A 25577-nucleotide genomic window follows, 5' to 3' on the forward strand; every position below is an offset into this window, starting at 1 on the left:
TTAAGTAGGGGAGACTGGGGCTGGTTGTTACAGAGGTAGGTTGTTACAGTGCCAATGGTAGCTAAACCGGAAACGCTATAGTAACGTTAGAAAGAGATAAATGATCACGCCAGTGTCGGCCGACATACCGCGCGAGTTAGTGGCGCTGGCGTTCTTGTGAGAGGAGCCCGGATAAGCAGCCGTAAAAAACGCAGATTTGTAACATTTTCATTTTTAGTATTATTGGTCTAGCACTTGTTATCTAAATAAGCAGAAATGTCTATGTGTGGTATATACTCTCTAATTCCTTCTGTTTACAATAAACCTTACTTTTATAAGCTTTACAAATATTTGTGTTTTAATATTTAATCTTAAGAGGTTAGTTTTGGTGTTGGGGCTAAAAGTGACATTTTCTCGGGGCAGGTTGTGACAAACCACAATTAATTTATGATAGATAATTTATGATGAATAGAGCTTATAACTTTTGTTTAGATTAAAGTTACTTGTATTTTTGTTTTAAAGAATTTTTATTTAAATAAGAACATAATTTTACTTAATTTTTATTTTTTTATTTTATTTTGTTGTGATAAAGCAAAGATACCAAAAAAAGTAATATGTCTAAGTTTTTCGCTAAATAAGAACATAATTTTATTTAATTTTTATTTCAATGTGATAAAGCAAAGAGGCCAAAAGAAAATTGTATGCCTAAGTTTTTGTTTAAAATAACACTATAATTTTATTTAAAGTTAAAAAGTACTATATTATTACTTGGACTTAAACTTGGAAGTTAAACTTTTTTTGTAATTTGTTATAAACAATAATATTTCATTTTTGTTCGAATTAAGAAGACAAACCATGATTATTCTTAATAAAAAGTTTGAGATTACATTTGTTTTTTTGTTGTAACAATTTACCCCGTGTGGTGTAACAACCAGCCCCTGGTGTGGGGTAAAAAGTTACATGTCTCTTTTTTCAGAATTTTTTAATTTATATAATTTCTAATGAGCGGTTAGATAAAACTATTATTAAATTGAAATCCCGATTAGTTACTGAATCTAGCAAGCCTAGATTCATTTATAAAAACAACATAATCAAAGAGTTGAGACACTTTATAGAAAAAATGTCACAACCAGCCCCGGTCTCCCCTACATTGTTAGCAAATAATACTATTACATAATGTCTACAAAGTATTATAAATTTAATTTAAAAAATTCATCCGCATGAGCTTTATATCAAATGTAATAAAACTAAAGTGCGTTTATAAAATATATTTTACGAAGGATATCAAACAGCATCAAGTCTAATACTCTATAAATTATTTTTTAATTACAGAACAGTAATATGTCATATTATAACAGTATAACAATAATATGACATATAAATATATTTAATTACAGAACAGAGCATTGTCACAGAGATTTTATCAATAGCTTCCAGACTATTAATAAAATACTATGAATTATAAAAATATTAGAAATAATTAAAAATGATTAAAAAGTTATTTACAAAGCAGTAATAATAAATAAAAATAGTATTGTTTGAAAAATTATGCTGATAGGTCTTGATCGATCGTCATTGTTACTTCTAATACGTCTTGACTGATCAACCCTTTATTGACGTCTTCTTCATCATAATCAAATTTTTGTAATTGATTAATTAAAGTTTGACTTTTTCCAAATCGCTTTGCAAAAATATCTGACCACTCTTCAACATCACTTTTACGCTGTTCTATCAGATCTATAATGTTTGACAAAAATTTTGGCAATTGATGAAAACGAGTCTCTGCGAATCTTTTCACCTGAAATAAATTAGGATGTTAAGGATTTTTATCATTAATATGTAGTAATTTATTTTTACGCAGCGATCTCTTGAAATATATTTTTTTGTTTAACATAATAACAATACATGGTATGCATACAAATATATTTAATCCCTTAACTGCGGAAGCATATATGTGTATGAAGCGTATATATGCAAAAGGATTATCAATAGAAAATCAATAAATATGAATCTACATAGAATTATAAAACTTACCTTGGACAATTGTTCGTTAGAGAAAACGTTCGAAATGATGTTTTTTATCGTTAGACTTGGAGGAAGCAATCTGTAAGAACAAAATAACATATTTATGTATAAGATACATTTATTTAAAAATAGAATGTATATTTGTAAAGAGAAATGTATTACCTTCTTATATGATTCAAATTTGTTAATATGTAGTCAAGGACCAAATCGTTGCGTGCATGGTTTTGAAGAATTAAATTGAAGATCAATGCATGCTGTTCATCCTTAAATAATGTAGTATTGGATGCTGTAATATTCAAATAGTTGATAATGATATCAGGATCTTCAGCACAATTCAATATTTTCCAAAGTTTCTTATCAGATGTTCGCTGATATAGTGCCATCATTTTATCCCAAGTAGTCCTATTAGCTTCCGCTAAACCAAAGCAGTACGTCCAATCTTGCCACCATTGTGGAACCCTAAAATACATATGTGTCTATATGGAAAAGAGGTACATGCACTTCATACGCATAGCCGACGTTTTATTTTATCAAGTTTTGTATTTTTTTCCGTTCTGTTAGGTAAATCTTATTTTGCAAAATTAAGTGTCTATATGTCACTCTATATTTGCCACGTGACCATAAGACTACGTGTGAACACAGTGAATGAATAAATAAATGAAAGATAAATCCATCCATAACGTCATTATATCTCTTGTCATTATATACATATATTTTTACTTGTTTCGCATATTTATTCTATGTATTAAAACAAGAATGGAAATTAAGAAAAAACAATAAAGAGACTGTCTGATTTCGATGCGAAGAAATAAAAGGAATCGATTACATCCATATGCATACGTGCGCGCGCATACGCAACGCACACGCACAAATATAAATTATGAGATAATCATGATCATAAAAAGAGTTACTTGTAAGTATCAGGATCCGCGAAATGTTCGCTTAATTTAACGGCGGCCTTTCTCTTGCATTCCGCGTGACCGACGGTACATGCCCATTTTAGGGCATTTAGCCTTAGTAACTTAGTGAGATCGTCATCATAAGGATTTTCTTCGTATCCCACATGTCGAAGAACCCCGCCATCAAAGGTTTGTACCATGTATAACTAGAAATCATGAAATAATATTGAATTTTATATTGGTTTGTTGCTACATGCGAAGTGACGTGAATCATATATACAATGTACGTATGTATAATATGTATATATATATATATATATATAGCTATATATAGCTATATATATATATATACATATATATTTCGTTAGTGCCTTAATTGTTAAAACATTCACTAGAATTCACAAGAATTATTGGTGAGTTTGCGCCTAAGTTTCCCTAACGTCCATTCGTATTTAATGTTAATTAAAACGTTTCCTACGATTGTGCGATTATAAAACCGACCGCCACAGACTTTATGACAAAGCGGTGAATGTGTAAATGCAGAACTGGCCAAATTAAAGAGCCAAATATTTTTTTTAATTTTTATAAAATCTGTTATTACATACCTTGAAACCTTTACTCTCTGGCAGTGAAAAGTACTTCTGATTTTGTTTTAATATTCGGAACATTGGACGCCATGCCACATAATCTCTCTCTAGTTCGTAGTAAGCTATAAGATCTATGAATATATAGCTATCTAGCTGATTTTTTAGCAAAAAGGCATATGCATCATCGATAATTTGAGCACGATTGAGAACGTGTATTTTCGTGTGTTCTTGAGAGGCCAAGTAAGGTATGATTCTTTCGTAAATTAGGATATCGTAATAGACACGACAGTATGCTGTCGAATTATCCATTAAATTTATTATTAGATCTTCTTGTTTGAAATTATCAAGGTATATTTTCAAATACTGACATTTTGATTATTGTAATAAACAAATTTTATGTAATTTGCACTTTACAATTGTTACAAAAAAAAATGTACATTACCAATGTACTTCACCAATGAATTTATCAATGTAATTCACCAATGTATCGAAGAATATTATAATTATATAAATTTTAAAGCTTCTTTTTAATAAAAAAATATACTAAGAACTTAAACTTTTGTGTTGATAAAGCAAATAAGATAGATACAAAAGAACGTAAAATTTATTGATTTATACCAGTTTGTTGTAGATTGACGATAATCCAACCTTTTGTATTAATTTGCACTCTAAAAGTTTCATCTGGTTTTAACCAATTATGGGGCATAGTATTGGAAAAATACGGAGAGCCTTCATAAGCGTAGGATATGGGTATCCACCATTTATTATTGATATCTTCAGTTGCGTGGAAATTTTTTTGATGCGTTATTGTTAAGTCACCAGTTTTGTAATTCATCGTTACATTCAGCACAGGATAACGATTTTGGACTATCCATGTATCCATCACTTCTTTTATTCCGAATTTTTGATCTCGCATATAAGGGTCGTAAGAAGCTTCGTCTTTAGCACTTTGTATGGTGCTCCAGAAATCATCGGGAGTGACCACTCTATATTGCCTGAATTTGAAATATGACATTGTCATTATAGCTTATAACACATACGTCGTAGGTATTTATTTACTATTACATAATCAAACGTGAGTAGTAATGTACAATTTAATTAATACACATGTGGAAACTAAAAATATAACTTAAAACTAGCTTAGTCAAATTATAATTAAGGAACAAAGTATGATCTCTTCTAATCGAATAGCATTGGGTATTGAACACACAAGTTTATATTTCTGATATGGCGTATTATATATTCCAACGTAAATGCAGGAAACATTATACTTATGATATTTAATGTTGCTATATGTGATAACTATATATACACTTACAGTGTAGCGAAATACTTGGTGATACCCTTTTGAAATACCTGGTCGCCCACTGCATGATATAACATGCGCAATATAGCTGGAGCTACGATACACAGCATAAAATACTGATTAATAATACATATAAAGTATATTTTGTATACTTTTATACATAAAATTAAGACATATGTGAACTGTGAACGTATTGCGCAAAACAAGAATTTGTTGTCTATTCACTTTTCTGTTCCACCTCTGTCTTCGTGCTATTCTACATTAAACTAATCATGGACGATAGTTTCATTTTATTTACATAATTTTACTTTTTTTACGAACTTGATTAACAAAGAGTTGGTTATTCAAGTGATCGTCAAGGTTCAATGTAACAGAACCCGCTAAGTCATCATCTAATTGGAGAGCAAGGTGCATGGCTCCAGTAACGAATAAGTGCATTGTTCGCCAGCCTTTAAATGTCTATAACCTCACGAGAAAACAGTTTTTTTATATGGCTGAATATAAAAATTCGAAGAAAAATTCGCATTTATATAGGGATACAAACCTACCTGTACGCCACTTTTAATAATTTCGCTATTTTAATTTTTATTGTAATTTATTTATGTCAAATGTTAACCGTTTCACGTATATCAATTCTTTTGAGAAGATCATACTTCAATTATTTTTTAAGATAATGTACATTACTGAATACAAAGATAAAATCAAGACATAAAAATTCTAGAAATTAAATTTTTTTTGTAAATTATTTATTGTTATATGGATGCAAAAAATAAAATACGTTTAAATTCTAATAAAACTATTACAATAATAATCATTGTATCGCCAAATATAAAAATAATGTTGAAACATAAGAGATTAAAAATAGTAAATCTTTAATATGAGCTTGGGAGAAGATAAGTACTGAGAACATAATATTCTCGAATTTTAATAGAAATTAGTATTAAATGTTTCGTTCTAGTTATTCGCGGCAAGAACCAGTGTTACAATCTTTTTTATAATTCTAAATTAAAGAATTGCCATTAGTTATTTAGCTTTGTCCTGATACATTTTATAAGAATATAGAAATATTTAATGGATGTTATTTTGATCTTAGAGAATGAAGTGCATTTCCAACTTTTCTATTTAACGAGCAATTCATTGCATTAGTAATATTAAACAACCTTGTCGAGGAAATACGCCTGTAGATACACAGCAAATCCCTCATTTAACCATATGTCAGTCCACCAAGATGGGGAGATGAAAGTGCCGAACCACTGATGTGCGATTCCATTTGCTACATAAGAAGCTACATTCCTTTTCTTAAATGTAGGATTCTTGCTATCATCGTAGACAACCTTTGATTCTCTAAAAGACATAACATAACATATATAATATTCAAAATGCTTAGTTTTTTTTCATCGTTAGCATGCAGTCTAATGTGTTTATATATATATATATATCATTGAAAGAAAGGGTGACATTCACATCAATTTAATACGTTAATTTATTTTAAAACAGCCTAAGAATGAAAATATATAAATAAAATTTAAATATCCATAAAATACACATGTGTTTTTTTATCGTTTTTAACTATCAAAATTTAAATGCTAGAAGTTATTCGTCAGTTCTAATAACTTCATACTAATTTTTTTTATTCATGTACATATTAATAAATGTCTTTAGTTATGAATATTACTGGTAAATGATGATTCCCCAATCTCCCATGGAACCGTTGGGATAATTTGGTACCATGACGTGATCTATTTTCGGTACCCCTTTGGTTTTACCGATATACTCCTCCAAGAGCGGCGTAACCCGTTCGGCAATGCTTAGCACGAATCTTGCTTGCGATGTCAAAGACGATCTGCACCACACATTAACGGAATGGTTGCTGTTAGTAATGCGAACAAAATTTGATACAATCACAATTCCCACAAGATAAGTGGGCATTAGATAAGTGCGGTTAAAGTGTGTCCATTTCATGTCATTTTCTACGTAGTCCTGCCAATGGACCTTTTGGCTCGGCCAATTTGACAATACATTGTATTTCTGATGATGCCTCACGGAGATCATGAAGTAAGCTTTTATCGCTGGGTCGTCCCAACATGGAAACATTCGTCTGGCTTTATTCGGTATGAGGTGTGTTGCGGCCAACCTGTGATTCATAGTACAAACTTACCACTCATAGCAAGAAGGATACGAGAAGTTAAGGAATACTAGTTTTTGTTTATATATTATATGTTTATTATATTGTATGTAATTATTATTTTGTTGAGAGTAGAAACAGAAATATTGTACTCTGCTGTCGTTTCATTTTGAGCCAAAGTGGATCCACTTTTTGCAAATACTTTATCGTAAATATACTTACATACTAGAAAACGGTTTTAATAATAAAATGGATACGCATTTTAAACTGTGTTTCGCCGTGGTTTATATATGTTGTAAGTCGATAACGATGAAAATAGTAAATAAAAAAAAGTAATAAGTAAAAGTAACAAATAAATAAGGTAATAACAATAGCATTTACGTATGTACGCGTTACAAAGTATATATTTTTAATATTTTTAATATTTGCTTACATCCTGTTATATTTTTTTTTCCTGCCTCGTCTGTGTACGGAATTTTCATAAAACCACCACTGCCAAAATCCATCTGAGAGAATTCACCAGCAAACTTCATGTTCAGGGTGTATCGGGAACCAGGATACAATTGCTTTTCGAAATGTAGCGATAATACATTCGTTTTATAGTCATAAGTATGTTTCCACGGTTTATATGTTAGATAGACTGTGTCGTTCATCAGTGTTGTCGCCGTTTCATCTATTTCTAATCCTTGCGAGTGTAAGCTTATGGTAAACGATTTGCGAACAATGGTGAGAGTGACTCTGGAAAAGTATTGCTTTTTTCGAGATCCGGAATAATCAGACTAATGTTATAATCAAATGGAAATGAATTGGTGGGTAAACGATTCATATATTCTGGATCATTAGCGATAGAAAAGTCCGTGACTGTGGCCAATATTAAACCGATATGTAATAACAATTTTGGGAATTCCATGTCAATACTCGTCTTAGGTTTCTGTAACTTTTCGTTAAAAAGAAAACAATTAAATAATAATACAATGCGGTACAAGTTATTGAAATTTAATATTAATTTTTATATAAAAATCAAAAGACCACAGGAGAAAAGAAAAGGAAAAACACAATTCCAACTTTTATCAAGGCGATTACATGTACGACCTACTTCGCGGAAAATTATGAATATTTTTTTATAGAATATTGGATGTATATCTTGATGTGCTCGCAATTAATTTATTCTGTCGTTCTTATATTTTCTTAGAATTAAGAGAAAATTATTTTATTCAGTTTTCGAGAAGGAATTTACGCATCTAACGCGACGTGTGTATATTTTTGATTTGGGCTATATAGAATATTTCATTGGAAGTAAAAAACGTAAATATTGTTATAATATGTAGAATTTGTATTATTTAGTTGTCGGTTATAGCAGTGTTGAATTCCTTTCGCTTATCATTTCTGTGCCTTGAATATACTTTAAGGAAAAAATATAGTAAATAATGTGAATTATTTCAAAGAACGAAAGTAATTAACATTTTTTATCGCATAACCGTTAATTCTATTTATTTGTTAATAACAATAATAATCTTGTCTTTTGTTTAACATTTTTTCTACGTTTGGAACGTTATGTGTATCAAGATCGTTTCGAAATTTATATTAAATTTTTCGCTTTCCAGTTTTCATTATGCAGAACGATAAGAAACAAAATATGTCGACTGATTAAAAAAATACATTATTTAAAAAGAAAATTTACTGCAATCTATGAGTATGTCGAAGAAATAAAGATAAATTTCATCGTGTATTTGTCTGTCGAAATTACTTAAATTACGTTTTATACATTTCTTTGTATCTTCAACGAAATATAATACCTAATTAATTATTTATTATTGCTCTTAATGACTTACCTTGTGTATTACACTTGTATGCTGATTAAGCTACAGTTCTTTGCAGCAATTAATTATGCGCTCTCGCCATGAAAGCCGTTAATATGAAGGATAGTTCAGCGTAACTGCCGTTCGACCCATTCGACCATCTCGAAAGAACACCGAATACTGACTAAAATATGAGAGCTTTCCAGCAAACGACACAAGTCGACATTAACGTCGTCCTATTTTGCTTTTTTGCAATGAGTAACGAACAAAACAACACTTGTGTCGCTTGCTGGATTGCACCCAATGTCAATCTTCGAAGTTTTGATAAATACATATATGTCATGTAAATACACAGTGCCTCACGCAACTGTTTGACTCGTACCGTTACACATTTTTTTAAATATTTGTGGACAAAGATATCTACAAGATCATAGATCATAAATAATATGTGTTTGTTTATATGTTAATTTTAAGAAGTCGTTTTCGTCAGTTGATGTGCCTCTTCGAATCAGTTAGATAATACTTGTATAATACATTTATCGTTAAATACTAGCTGTAAGATCATGTCGATATAGAAGATGTCTCTTATCAAATTTTGAACTAAAAATTTTTCGTTTTCGATAATAAACATCGAAACGCACAGAGTCCCTGAGTTATAAACGATTGGAAAGAAAAAGCTTATTGAGAATTAAGCTTATAATTATTACAGTTATAGTACATTTTTTGAAAAAATATATTTATATTGTATAAATTATAGCCATTTAATTTCAGAAATTCACACAAAGCTAATAAGAGAAATTGAATTTAGTCTAAGGTGTATATTATAATTGTACTACATAATTGTCAATTTTATAATAAATTTAACATATTCAGCTACAAAGTTATAAAAATATTTAAAGAAACACAGTAGGATAAAAATTATAAAGCACATGCATAATTTACTATCAATTACAGATATGGCAAAAAATTATATGTTATACATATTATGTCACAAGAATTTGAAATTGTGTTGATAACTGAAATTATTAATATAAACGTAATATGCTTGATCTGAAAGATTATTGCGCTATATTTTAACGCTAATGTATTTATTTAGATTTGTATTATAAAAGTAGTTTTAGCTAACTATAATAAATAAATGTAAAGTATATACAGAGAGAAATAAATGTAATAAAAATCTGATAAATAAATGGAATAAATATATATGTGGATAATAAATGGAATATAAGATATACCTTGTCAAGAGAGAGAGAGAGTTGCTTTTTAGTTTAAATATTACAAAATATCCATATCTCTTTATATTCCGAAAAATTAATAAATATATAAAATATGTATGGTAGACGAAATAATAATATATAAAGTAAACAAAAATATGCAATGTGTAAAATGATGAAAGTGAGGGTTATGAATAATGTTATAATTGATTATAATTATTATTAACATATATGTACGTAACGCTATTAGAAAATGATACTATCACATAATATCTACAAAATATTATATATTCAGTTGAAACAATTCATTCGCATAATCTCCTAAGCTGAGTAATAAATCAATGTTAGTGCGTTTATAAAAGATATTTTACGAAAAATATCAAACAACATCAAACCTAATAGTATATAAATTATTTGTTAATTATAAAACAGTAAAATTTCATAGATGATTTTATCGATAGCTTCCAGACTATTAATAAAATACTAAATATTATAAAAAATTAAAAGTATTAGAAATAATTAAAATTAATAAAAAATTATTTACAAAAACGTAATAATAAATAAAAATAATATTGTTTGAAAAATTTTGTAAGTAATTGTATGTCTTGCATCACATTTGATATTTTTGATTGATCAAATCAATTGGCTACTTAAGTTTGATTTCTTCCAAATCGCTTTGTAAAAATATTTACGGACTCTTTAAGATTATTTTTACGATTTTTTAACAGCTTTATAATGTTTATTGTTTGCCAAAGAGTTTGGATTATGATGAAAATAAGTTTCTGCGAATATTTTCACCTGAAACAGATTAGAATGTTAAGGATGTTTATCATTAATATGTAATATAAATTTATTTTTATGCAGCCATGAAAATATATCCAATAAATAAAATGATGAAAATGGGGGTTGTAAATAATATTAAACTTTGTAGAATGAACAGAAATTTTTTTTCTATACAGTAATAAATACTGTTTAAATAAAGTTTTTAGTACAATGCGACGTCATTATTTCATGTCTTTTATTCAAAGTCTAGCAACACGATTATAATTATAATAATAATTCAAATTTAAGTACAGTATTAGCAAATAATACTATTACATAATGTCTACAAAGTATTGTAAATTCAATTTAAAAAATTCATCCGCATGAGCTTTATATCAAATAAGTATATAATAAAACTAAAGTACGTTTATATAAGATATTTTACGAAAGATATCAAACAGCATCAAGTCTAATACTCTTATAAATTATTTTTTAATTACAGAACAGTAATATATCATATTATAACAGTATAACAATAATATGACATATAAATATATTTAATTACAGAACAGCATTGTCACAGAAAATTTTATCAATAGCTTCCAGACTATTAATAAAATACTAAGTATTATAAAAATATTAGAAATAATTAAAAATGATTAAAAAATTATTTACAAAGCAGTAATAATAAATAAACATAGTATTGTTTGAAAAATTATGCAGATAGGTCTTGATCCATCGTGATTGTAACAGACGCAACGTCTTGATTGATCAACCCACTATTGACGTCTTCTTCATCATAATCAAATTTTTGTTGTAATTGATCAATTAAAGTTTGACTTTTTCCAAATCGCTTTGCAAAAATATCTGACAACTCTTTAACATCACTTTTACGCTTTTCTATCAGATTTGCAAAATGTGACGAATGGTTTAGCTTAGGATGAAAATAAGTTTTTACGAATCTTTTTACCTGAAACAGATTAGAATGTTAAGGATGTTTATCATTAATATGTAGTATAAATTTATTTTTATGCAGCTATTTCTTAGAATATAATTTTTTATTTAACATAGACAATAACAATACATGATATGCATATAAATACATTTAATCCCTTGACTGTGGTAGTATATATACAAAATTGTCTTCTATTTGCAGAAAATATATACATTAACATCCACGAAAATCTATTATTAATTAAAGAAGGCATATACACACATACATATATGTACATGTATATTAATATTCAGTACTCAATTATCAATTCACAACACAGTAATATTCTTAGAATTAATTACCATATTATAAAAATTTAGTTTTAAACCACGCGCTAGTATTACTCAATTTCAACACAGCTTTATAAGATACAAATATATAACCCACAAATATGAACAAAATAAATTATAAATATTAATTTAATGAGGTAACGTTGCATTAATCTAGAATTCCAAACATGACGAACGTTTGATTTTAAGCGCGCTACAGTTAAAGGATTATCAATAGAAAAATATAAGTATGAATCTAGAATCATAAAATCTACCTTGGACCATTGTTCGTCAGAATAAACATTCTGAATGATATTTTGTATTGTTGGGTAGGTATCAAGTGATCTGTAAGAACAAAATGATACATTTGTATAATTAATGTATAAGATAAATTTATTTAAAAAAAAAAAATAGAATGTATATTTGTAAAGAGAAATGTATTACCTGGGTTTTATATTACTAAAATTTGCTAATATGTAGTCAAGGACCAAATCGTTGCGTGCATGGTTTTCAAGAATTAAATTGAAGATCAATGCATGTTCCTCATGGTTAAATAATGTAGTATTTGATGCTATAATATTCAAATAGTTGATAATTATATCAGGATCTTCAGCACAATTCAATGTTTTCCAAAGTTCCTTATCAGATGTTCGCTGATACAGTTCCATCATTTTATCCCAAGTAGTCCTATTAGCTACAGCCAAACCAAAGTAGTATGTCCAATCATGCCACCATTGTGGAACTCTAAAATACATATGGGTCTATGGAAATGAGGTACATGCATTTCATACGCATATCCGATGTTTTATTTTATCAAGTTTTGTATTTTTTTCCGTTCTGTTAGATAAATCTTATTTTGCAAAATTAAGTGTCTGTCGTGCGCTGTTCTGTCACTCTATATTTGCTACGTGACCATAAGACTACGTGTGAACACAGTGAATAAATAAATAAATGAAAGATGAATCCATCCATAACGTCTCTTGTTATTATATACATATATTTTTACTTGTTTCGCATATTTATTTTATGTATTAAAACAAGAATGGAAATTAAGAAAAAACAATAAAGAGACTGTCTGATTTCGATGACTCGAAGAAATAAAAGGAATCGATTACATCCATATGCATACGTGCGCGCGCATACGCAACACACACGCCCAAATATAAATTATGAGATAATCATGATCATAAAACGAGTTACTTGTAAGTATCAGGATCCGCGAAATGTTCGCTTAATTTAACGGCGGCCCTTCTCTTGCATTCCGCGTGACCGACGGTACATGCCCATTTCGTGGTATCTAACCTTAGCATCTTTGTGATATCGTCATCATCAGGATTTTCTTCGTATCCCACATGTTGAAGAACTCCATCAATAGTTTGTACCATGTATAACTAGAAATCATGAGATAATATTGAATTTTATATTGGTCTGTTGCTACATGCGAAGTGACGTGATTCATATATACAATGTATGTATGTGTATATATATATATATATATATATATATATATATATATATATATTTCGTTAGTGCCTTAATTGTTAAAACATTCACTAGAATTCACAAGAATTATTGGTGAGTTTGCGCCTAAGTTTCTTTAACGTCCATTCGTATTAATTGTTAATTAAAATGTTTCCTACGATTGTGTGATTATAAAACCGACCGCGACAGACTTTATGACAAAGCGGTGAATGTGTAAATGCAGAACTGGCCAAATTAAAGAGCCAAATATTTTTTTCATCTTTATAAAATCTGTTATTACATACCTTGAAACCTTTACTCTCTGGCAGTGAAAAGTACTTTTTATTCCGTTCTAATATTCGGAACATTATACGCCATGCCACATAATCTCTCTCTCGTCCGTAGTAAGTTATAAGATCTATGAATATATAGCTATCTAGTTGATCTTCGAGCAAAAAGGCATATGCATCATCGATAATTTGAGCACGATTGAGAACGTGTATTTTCGTGTATTCTTGAGAGTTCAAGTAATATATGATTTTTTCGTAAATTGCGGTATCGTAATAGACACGACAGTATGCTGTCAAATTATCCATTAAATTTATTATTAGATTTTGTTTGAAATTATCAAGGTATATTTTCAAATACTGACATTTTGATTATGGTAATAAACAAATTTTATGTAATTTGCACCTTACAATTGTTACAAAAAAAATGTACATTACTAATGTACTTTACCAATGAATTATCAATGCAATTCACCAATGTATCAAAAAATATTATAATTATATAAATTATTGAAATTTTGAAATTTTTTTAATAAAAAAATATATTAAGAACTTGAATATATTGTAAAACTTTTGTGTTAATAAAGCAAATAAGATAGATATAAAAAAGCGTAAAATTTATTGATTTATACCAGTTTGTTGTAGATTGACGATAATCCAACCACTTGTATTAATTTGCACTCTAAGCGTTTCGTCCGGTTTTAACCAATTATTGGGCATAGTATTGTTAAAATCCGGAAAGCTCTCGTCAGTGTAGGATATGGGTATCCACCATTTATTATTGAAATCTTCAGTTGCGCGGAAACATTTTTGTGTTATTGCTACTTCACCAGTTTTGTAATTCATCGTTACATTCAGCACAGGATAACGATTTTGGACTATCCACGTATCCATCACTTTTTTTATTCCGAAATTTTGATCTCGCATTCGAGGGACCCAAGAGGCTTCGTCTTTAGCACTTTGTATGACGCTCCAGAAATCATCGGGAGTGACCGCAATATATTGCCTAAAGAAAAATGATATTGTTATTAGCTATAGCACATACGTCGTATGTATTTAAATTTACTATTACATAATCAAACGTGAGTATTAATGTACAATTTAATTAATACACATGTGAAAAATAAAAATATAAATTAAAACTAGCTTAGTCAAATTATAACTAAGGAATAAAGTATGGTCTTTTCTAATCGTATAGCATTGGATATTGAATGCATAAGTTTATATTTCTGATATGGCGGCGTACTATATTTTTCAACGTAAATGCAAGAAACATTATACTTATGATATTTAATGTTGCTATATGTGATAACTATAATAGACTACATTGTACATACATACTTACTTTGTAGCAAAATACTTGGTGATACCCTTTCGAAATACCTCGTCGCCTACTGCATGATGTAACATCCGCAATATAGTTGGAGCTACGATACACAGCATAAAATACTGATTAATAATACATATAAAGTATATTTTATATACTTTTATACATCAAATTAAGACATATGTGTACGTATTGCGCAAAACGAGAATTTGTTGTCTATTCACTTTCTGTTCCACCTCTGTCTTCGTGCTGTCTACATTAAGCTAATCATGAACGATAGTTTCATTTTATTTACATAATTTTACCTTTTCCATAAACTTGATTAACAAAGAGTTGGCTAACCAAGGTATCGTTATCGTGAAGATTCAATGTAACAGAACCCAATAAGCCATTATCTAGATAAAGAGAATAGTGCATGGTTTCGGTAACGAAAAAATCCATTGACCGCCAGTCTTCAAATATCTATAACAGAAAACAATCCTTTGATATGGCTGAATATAAAAATTCGAAGAAAAGTTCGCATTTATAGGGATACAAACCTACCTGTCCGCCACTTTTAAAAACTTCGCAATTTTACTTTTACTGTAATTTATTTATGTCAAATGTTAACCGTTTCACGTATATAATTTCTTTTGAGAAGATCATATTTTAATTATTTTTTAAGATAATGGACATCACTGAATACAAAGATAAAATCAAGATATAAAAATTCTAAATGTTAAATTTTTTTGTTAAATATTTATTGTTATGGATGCAAAAAATAAAATACGTTTAAATTCTAATAAAACTATTACAATAATAATCATTGTATCGCCAAATATGAAAATAATGTTGAAATATAAGAGATTAAAAATAGTAAATTTTTAATATGAGCTTGGGAGGAGACAAGTGCTGAGAACATAATATTCTCGAATTTTAATAGAAATTAGTATTAAATGTTTTGTTCTAGTTATTCGCGGGAAGAACAGTGTTACAATTTTTTTTATAATTCTAAATTAAAGAATTGCCATTAGTTATTTAGCTTTGTCCTAATACATTTTATAAGAATATAGAAATATTTAATGGATGTTATTTTGATCTTAAAAAATGAAGTGTATTTCCAACTTTTCTATTTAATGACCAATTCGTTGCATTAGTAATATTAAACAACCTTGTCGAGGAAATACTCCTGGAAAAACACAGCAAATCCCACACTTAACCATATGTCAGTCCACCAAGATGGGGTGATGAAACTGCCGAACCACTGATATGCGATTTCATGTGCTACAAACGACGCTACTTTCCTTTTCTGAAGTATAAAATCCTTGCTATCATCGTAGACAACTTCTGATTCGCTAAAAGATATAACATAACATAATATTCAAAATGTGATTATACCTAGTTTTTTTTATCGTTAGCATGCAGTCTAATGTGTTTATATATATATATATATATCATGGAAAGAAAGAGTGACATTCACATCAATTAAATACGTTAATTTGTTTTAAAACAACCTAAGAATGAAAATATGTAAATGAAATTTAAATATCCATAAAATACACATGTGTTTTTTATCGTTTTTAATTATCAAATTTTGAATGCTAGAAGTTATTCGTCAGTTCTAATAGCTTCATATTAATTTCTTTTATTCATGTACATATTAGTAAATCTCTTTAGTTATGAATATTACTCGTAAATGATGATTCCGTGATCTCCCATGGAGGCCATGGAATAATATGGTATCATGACGTGATCTATTTTCGGTATCCTTTTGGTTCTGGTATCGGTATACTCCTCCAAGAGCGGCGTAACCTGTTCAGCAATACTTTGCACGAATCTTGCTGACGATGTCAAAGACGATCTGTACCACACATTAACGGATTGGTCCGTGTTATTAACGCGATCAAAATTTGATACAATCACAACTCCCACAAGATAAGTAGGCACTAGATTAGTGCGGTCAAAGTGTGTCCATTTCATGTCATTTTCTACGTTGTACTGCTCTCGGATCGGCCAATTTGACAATACTATGTATTTTTGATGATGCATCACCGAGATATAGAAGTAAGCACTTTTCGCTGGCTCGTCCCAACATGGAAACATTCGTCTGGCTTTATTCGGCATGAAGTGTGTTGCGGCCAACCTGTGATTTTAAACAATTTTTTAAATAAGGACAAAAATACCACTTATGGTACAAACTTAGCGAGTAGAACACAAGAAGTTAAGGAACACTGGTTATTGTTTATATATTGTATGTTTATTATATTATATGTAATTATTATTTTGTTGAGAGTAGAAACAGAAATGTGTTGTACTCTGCTATGTCGTTTCATTTTAAGCCAAAGTAAATATTCTTTTAAACATTACATGCACCTTTTGCAAATACTTTATTGTAAATATACCTACATACTAGAAAACGGTTTTAATAATACAATGGATACACATACTAAACTGTGTTTCGCCGTGCTTTATATATGTTGCAAATTGATAACGATAAAAGTAGTAAATAAAAAAAGGTAATAAATAAAAGTAACAAATAAATAAGGTAACAACAATAGCATTTACGTACGTTACAAAGTATATTTTTAATATTTGCTTACGTCCTGTTATATTTTTTGTTTCCTTCCTCGTCTGCGTACGGAATTTTTATAAAACCACCACTGCCAAAACCCATCTGAGAGAAATTACCAGCAAACTTCATGTTCAGGATGTAAGAACCGCGATACAATTTCTTTCCGAAATATAGCAATATTATATTCGATTTATGGTAATAAGTATGTTTCGTCGCTTTATATGTTATTGTGTCGTTCGTCAACGTTGTCGCCGTTTTATTTATTTCTAATCCTTGCGAGTGTATGCCTATTGTATACGAATCGCGAACAATGGTGACAGTGACTCTGGTTTCACCGTGAAAGGTATTGCTTTTTTCGAGATCCGGAATAATCAGACTAATGTTATAATCAAATGGAAATGAGTTGGTGGGTAAACGATGCATCTCTTTTATATCAACAGCGATACAAAGGTCCGTGACTGTGGCCAATATTAAACCGATATGTAATAACAATTTTGGAAAATCCATGTCAATACTCGTCTTAGGTTTCTGTAACTTTTCGTTAAAAAGAAAACAATTAAATAATAATACAATGCGGTACAAGTTATTAAAATTTAATATTAATTTTTATACAAAAATCGAAGGAACAGAGGAGAAAAGAAAAGGAAAAACACAATTCCAACTTTTATCAAGGCGATTATATGTACGACCTACTTCGCGGAAAATTATGAATATTTTTTTATAAAATATTGGATGTATATCTAGATAGGCTCGTAATTATTTTATTCTGTTATTCTTTTATTTTCTTAGAATTAAGAGAAAATTATTTTATTCAGTTTTCGAGAAGAATTTTACGCATCTATAGCGCAACGTGTGTATATTTTTAATTTGGCTATATAGAATATTTCATTGGAAGTAAACAACGTAAATATTGTTATAATATGTAGAATTTGAATTATTTATTTGTCGGTTGTAGCAGTGTTGAATTCCTTTTGCTTATCATTTCTGTGCCTTGAATATGCTTTAAGGAAAAAATATAGGAAATAATGTAAATTATTTCAAAGAACGAAAGTAATAACATTTTTTATCGCATAACCGTTAATTCTATTTATTTGTCAATAACAATCTCAATAATAATCTCGTCTTTTGTTTAACATTTTTTCTACGTTCGGAATGTAAGACGATCTTGAAGACTATGAATACCGGCCTATGTGTATCAAGATCGTTTCGAAATTTATATTAAATTTTTCGCTTTCCAGTTTTCATTATGCAGCAACGATAAGAAACAAAATATGTCAAATAATTAAAAAAATTTATTATTTAAAATAAAAATTTACTGCAATCTATGAGTATAAGTAATGTCGAGGAAATAAAGATAAATTTCATCGTGTATTGTCTGTCGAAATTATTTAAATTACGTTTTATACATTTCTTTGTATCTTCAACGAAATATAATACCTAATTAATTATTATTGTTCTTAATGACTTACCTTGTGTATTACACTTGTATGCTGATTAAGCTACAGTTCTTTGCAGCAATTAATTGTGCGCTGTCGTCACGAAAGCCGTTAATATGAAGGATAGTTCAGCGTAACTGCCGTTCGACCCGTCCGACCATCTCAAAAGAACACCGAATACTGACTAAAATATGAGAGCTTTCCAGCAAACGACACAAGTCGACACTAACGTCGTCCTATTTTTCTTTTTTGCAATGAGTAACGAACAAAACAACACTTGTGTCGCTTGCTGGATTGCACCCAATGTCAATCTTCGAAGTTTTGATAAATACATATATGTCATGTAAATACACAGTGCCTCACGCAACTGTTTGACTCGTACCGTTACACATTTTTTTAAATATTTGTGGACAAAGATATCTACAAGATCATAGATCATAAATAATATGTGTTTGTTTATATGTTAATTTTAAGAAGTCGTTTTCGTCAGTTGATGTGCCTCTTCGAATCAGTTAGATAATACTTGTATAATACATTTATCGTTAAATACTAGCTGTAAGATCATGTCGATATAGAAGATGTCTCTTATCAAATTTTGAACTAAAAATTTTTCGTTTTCGATAATAAACATCGAAACGCACAGAGTCCCTGAGTTATAAACGATTGGAAAGAAAAAGCTTATTGAGAATTAAGCTTATAATTATTACAGTTATAGTACATTTTTTGAAAAAATATATTTATATTGTATAAATTATAGCCATTTAATTTCAGAAATTCACACAAAGCTAATAAGAGAAATTGAATTTAGTCTAAGGTGTATATTATAATTGTACTACATAATTGTCAATTTTATAATAAATTTAACATATTCAGCTACAAAGTTATAAAAATATTTAAAGAAACACAGTAGGATAAAAATTATAAAGCACATGCATAATTTACTATCAATTACAGATATGGCAAAAAATTATATGTTATACATATTATGTCACAAGAATTTGAAATTGTGTTGATAACTGAAATTATTAATACAAACGTAATATGCTTGATCTGAAAGATTTTTGCGCTACATTTTAACGCTAATGTATTTATTTAGATTTGTATTATAAAAGTAGTTTTAGCTAACTATAATAAATAAATGTAAAGTATATACAGAGAGAAATAAATGTAATAAAAATCTGATAAATAAATGGAATTAATATATATGTGGATAATAAATGGAATATAAGATATACCTTGTCAAGAGAGAGAGAGAGTTGCTTTTTAGTTTAAATATTACAAAATATCTATATCTCTTTATATTCCGAAAAATTAATAAATATATAATATATGTATGGTAGACGAAATAATAATATATAAAGTAAACAAAAATATGCAATGTGTAAGATGATGAAAGTGAGGGTTATGAATAATGTTATAATTGATTATAATTATTATTAACATATATGTAAGTAACGCTATTAGAAAATGATACTATCACATAATATCTACAAAATATTATATATTCAGTTGAAACAATTCATTCGCATAATCTCCTATGCTGAGTAATAAATCAATGTTAGTGCGTTTATAAAAGATATTTTACGAAAAATATCAAACAACATCAAACCTAATAGTATATAAATTATTTGTTAATTATAAAACAGTAAAATTTCATAGATGATTTTATCGATAGCTTCCAGACTATTAATAAAATACTAAATATTATAAAAAATTAAAAGTATTAGAAATAATTAAAAATTAATAAAAAATTATTTACAAAAACGTAATAATAAATAAAAATAATATTGTTTGAAAAATTTTGTAAGTAATTGTATGTCTTGCATCACATTTGATATTTTTGATTGATCAAATCAATTGGCTACTTAAGTTTGATTTCTTCCAAATCGCTTTGTAAAAATATTTACGGACTCTTTAAGATTATTTTTACGATTTTCTAACAGCTTTACAATGTTTGCCAAAGAGTTTGGATTATGATAAAAATAAGTTTCTGCGAATCTTTTCACCTGAAACAGATTAAAATGTTAAGGATGTTTATCATTAATATATAATATAAATTTATTTTTATGCAGCCATAAAAATATATGCAATAAACAAAATGATGAAAATGGGGGTTGTAAATAATTTAAACTTTGAAAAATAAACAGAAATTTTTATTCTATACAGTAATAAATACTGTTTAAATAAAGTTTTTAGTACAATGCGACGTCATTATTTCATGTCTTTTATTCAAAGTCTAGCAACGATTATAATTATAATTATAATTATAATTTAAGTACATTATTAGCAAATAATACTATTACATAATGTCTACAAAGTATTGTAAATTCAATTTAAAACATTCATCCGCATGAGCTCTATATCAAATGTAATAAAACTAAAGTGCGTTTATAAAAGATATTTTACGAAGGATATCAAACAGCATCAAGTCTAATACTCTATAAATTATTTTTTAATTACAGAACAGTAATATGTCATATTATAACAGTATAACAATAATATGACATATAAATATATTTAATTACAGAACAGCATTGTCACAGAAAATTTTATCAATAGCTTCCAGACTATTAATAAAATACTAAGTATTACATAAATATTAGAAATAATTAAAAATGATTAAAAAATTATTTACAATACAGTAATAATAAATAAAAATAGTATTGTTTAAAAAATGATGCAGATAATTATAGGTCTTGGATCACATTTGATATTTTTAATTGATCAATTAAAGTATTATTTCGTTTTCATATTCATAAATTGATGGTTTTAATTGATCAATTAAAGTTTGACTTCTTCCAAATCGCTTTGTAAAAATATCTACAGACGCTTTAAGTATATTTCTACGCTTTTCTATCAGATATGTAATTCGTGCCAAAGCGTTTGGATCTCGATGGAAATAATTTTCCGCAAATGTGTTCACCTGAAACAGGTTAGTTGAGGATGTTTATCAATAATAAGTAGTAATTTATTCTTATACAGCGATCTTTTAAAGTATAATTTTTAATTTGACATAACACTAACAGTGCATGGTATGCATATAAATACATTTAATCCCTTAACTGTGGAAGTATATGTATATATATATATATATATATATATATATATATATATATATATATGTCGTAAAAAATTGTTTTCTATTTGCAGAAAATATATACATTAACATCCACGAAAATTTATTATTAATTAAGGCATACACACATATACTTATAAGTACATGTATATTAATATTCAGTACTCAATTATTATCATTCTTAGATTTAATTACCATATTATAAAAATTTAGTTTTAAACCACGCGCTAGTATTTCTCAATTTCAAACACAGTTTTATAAGATACAAATATATAGCCCAAAAATATGAACAAAATAAATTATAAATATTAATTTAATTATGTAAAGTTGCATTAATCTATAATTCCAAACACGATGAATGTTTGATTTTAAGCGCGCTACAGTTAAAGGATTATCAATAGAAAAATATAAGTATGAATCTAGAATCATAAAATCTACCTTGGACAATTGTTCGTTAGAATAAACATTCTAAAATATATTAAATATCGTTTGTGTTGCAGCAAGTAATCTGTAAGAACAAAATAATATATTTGTATAATTAATGTATAAGATAAATTTATTTAAAAAGAATAGAATATATATTTGTAAAGAGATATGTATTACCTAGGTTTTATATTATTAAAATTTGCTAATATGTAGTCAAGGACTAAATCGTTGCGTGCATGGTTTTCAAGAATTAAATTGAAGATCAATGCATGTTCCTCATGGTTAAATAATGTAGTATTTAATGCTATAACATTCAAGTAGTTGATAATGTTATCAGGATTTTCAGCACAATTCAATGTTTTCCAAAGTTTCTTATCAGATGTTCGCTGATATAGTTCCATCATTTTATTCCAAGTAGTCTTATTAGCTACCGCCAAACCAATGCAGTACGTCCAATCTTGCCACCATTGTGGAACTCTAAAATACATATGTGTCTATGGAAAAGAGGTACATGCACTTCATACGCATAGCCAACGTTTTATTTTATCAAGTTTGGTATTTTTTCCGTTCTGTTAGGTAAGTCTTATTTTGCAAAATTAAGTGTCTGTCGTGCGCTGTTCTGTCACTCTATATTTGCCACGTGACCATAAGAATACGTGTGAACACAGTGAATAAATAAATAAATGAAAGATGAATCCATCGATAACGTCTCTTGTTATTATATACATATATTTTTACTTGTTTCGCATATTTATTTTATGTATTTAAACAAGAATAAAAATTAAGAAAAAACAATAAAGAAACTGTTTGATTTCGACGACTCAAAGAAATAAAAGGAATCGATTACATCCATATGCATACGTGCGCGCGCATACGCAACACACACGTACAAATATAAATTATAAGTTAATCATGATCATAAAACGAGTTACTTGTGAGTATCAGGATTCGCGAAATGTTCGCTTAATTTAACGGCGGCACTTTCTCTTGCATTCCGCGTGACCGACGGTACATGTTCATTTCGTGGCATCTAGCCTCAGCATCTTTGTAATATCGTCATTATCGGGATTTTCTTCGTATCCCACATGTTGAAGAACCTTATCAAAGATTTCTACCATGTATAACTAGAAATCGTGAGATAATATTGAATTTTATATTGGTTTGTTGGGGTACATGCGAAGTGACGTGATTCATATATATAATGTATGTATGTGTGTGTATATATATGTATATATAATAAAGCGATATATGTTTTCAAGGAGGTGTGGCAGTTTTACTGTATTTGCAGTATTTAGCTATATTTGTTTGTATTACTCACTAATTGCGTAGCAATGTACGGACACCTTCTCGAAACACTTCATCGGTAATTTTGTTCTGCAGCATTCGCAAGACAATGATTACTATAATCATAGTAGTATATTATAATTGCATATTATAATTAAATTTAATGTTTTAAATAATTTAAATTACACGCTTTTTTACATTCATTTTTCAATGATATCTATTTTTACAAAAGCTGTCTGCAATTTTTTAATTATTCCTTGATTCTTACCTTTCATGTAATGAGGAGAACTAAAAATTGAATCAATTTCCGACAGGCTGTTATTTTCTGGAGGATTCATATCAAGATGAGGATCTAAATGAAGAGAATCGTATTGACTCTAAACTATGAATAAATTCATCATCTCAGAATTATTAAAGACCTAAAAGTAAAGTTTAGTAATTATATGAATACTGGATTGGACATGTTTACACTCTGGTTAAATGCTGTTATGCTTATTCGTCATAAAGGTTTTGTTATTTTCTAAATTAATAAAAAAAAGTAATAACAAATTAAATTATTAAAATAAATTATTACAAAATTAGAAGATTAGATATTGTCAAAATTATAGATAACAAAAATTTTTACCAGACTATTGATATTCCACGTTTAACGTACATAAACTTTTTAACTAAATTTTTTATTGTATTATAAATTTTTTCTAGAAGTTTTTAACATAATCCATCGTAATTCTGGAAACAACTTGGAAACTTTTAAATATATTTTTTATACAATATACATTTGTGCGATATTGGAAAATATAAAATTACCTTAGCGATAGCTTCTTCTCCGAATAATATAGCAAGACCATCGTGTAACCAAAAATCTGTCTACGAAGATGGGGTGATTGCATTACCAAGCCATTGATATGCTATTTTAGGTGCTATGGAATGTGCGATTTCTATTTTACGCATAACTGTGTTTAATCTTTCATCATAGATAAGATCTTCTTCCCTGATAATTATTATAAACGCTTTTGCTTACAAAATAATTTTTTTATTTAAAGTAAAGTGTTTTGTAATTTAATTTATACACGTCGATATCATTTGGTAAACTGTATAAAATATTTGAAAAAAGATTAATTTGCGTACAATTTTGAAATATTAAATTATGACTCTGAAAAGTCATTTTTATTTTTTGCATAAATATTTTGTTATTAAATGTGTAATATATCGCTAAATGTCTACTGTTTAAATTAATTTTTAAAATATAATAAAATTTGTATTCTAAGATTGTTAGAAGGCTTGTTTTTTAGAAGGTTTAAGATCAATTAATATTATATATATGATAATATTAATTACTTGGTTTAATTTTTTAAATTAATTTAAAGTTATGTATAAAATTCGTATACTTAGATATTGAAATTTTAAATAATATTAATAATTGTATTACTCAATTTGTTGTTTTATATCTAAAATCATGTATTACCTGTGAAAGATGAGTCCCCACTTCGATGTGCCATCGTGCGAAAAATTCGGAATTGCAATATGATCCATTTTCGGAATCTTTATTCCATTAAATTCAGATTTCAATTACAACGTGATATTTTTTATAACTTCTTCGGCGTATTTTAGTGGCTGCAATCTTGAGCAATTCTCGCACCATAACTTGATATTTTCGTTAATATGAATATGAGAAAAGTTTGTCACAACAACCGAAACTTGATAAATCGACATTGGAGGAGTAGTTTGAAAGTGTGTCCACATAAAGTCATCATCGTCCATATTTTTGCT

The 25577-nt window shown here is 28.2% G+C and overlaps 2 protein-coding genes across 2 annotated transcripts; both read right to left on the reverse strand.

Annotated features, from left to right (window-relative positions):
- Window positions 1-1237: 1237 nt before the first annotated feature.
- LOC139813305 (aminopeptidase N-like) lies at window positions 1238-6956 on the reverse strand. Its single transcript, XM_071778696.1, has 10 exons — window positions 6472-6956; window positions 5957-6140; window positions 5105-5255; window positions 4809-4890; window positions 4109-4485; window positions 3509-3783; window positions 2916-3109; window positions 2167-2463; window positions 2014-2083; window positions 1238-1777 (listed from the first exon to the last, which is right to left on the reverse strand). Exons 1-10 carry the CDS (start codon window positions 6939-6941, stop codon window positions 1526-1528), a joined length of 2352 nt encoding a protein of 783 aa, XP_071634797.1. The 5' UTR covers window positions 6942-6956; the 3' UTR covers window positions 1238-1525.
- A 4248-nt stretch (window positions 6957-11204) lies between these two features.
- LOC139810602 (aminopeptidase N-like) lies at window positions 11205-19266 on the reverse strand. The gene is made up of 12 exons (XM_071774296.1): window positions 19055-19266; window positions 17614-18119; window positions 16704-17156; window positions 16185-16368; window positions 15340-15496; window positions 15053-15134; window positions 14340-14713; window positions 13726-14000; window positions 13160-13350; window positions 12404-12703; window positions 12235-12304; window positions 11205-11666 (listed from the first exon to the last, which is right to left on the reverse strand). The coding sequence occupies exons 2-12, from the start codon at window positions 18090-18092 to the stop codon at window positions 11412-11414; spliced, it is 2820 nt and encodes a 939-aa protein (XP_071630397.1). The 5' UTR covers window positions 18093-18119; window positions 19055-19266; the 3' UTR covers window positions 11205-11411.
- Window positions 19267-25577: the final 6311 nt, after the last annotated feature.

This window comes from Temnothorax longispinosus, chromosome 1 (assembly GCF_030848805.1).
Source record: "Temnothorax longispinosus isolate EJ_2023e chromosome 1, Tlon_JGU_v1, whole genome shotgun sequence".
Taxonomy (NCBI): domain Eukaryota; kingdom Metazoa; phylum Arthropoda; class Insecta; order Hymenoptera; family Formicidae; genus Temnothorax; species Temnothorax longispinosus.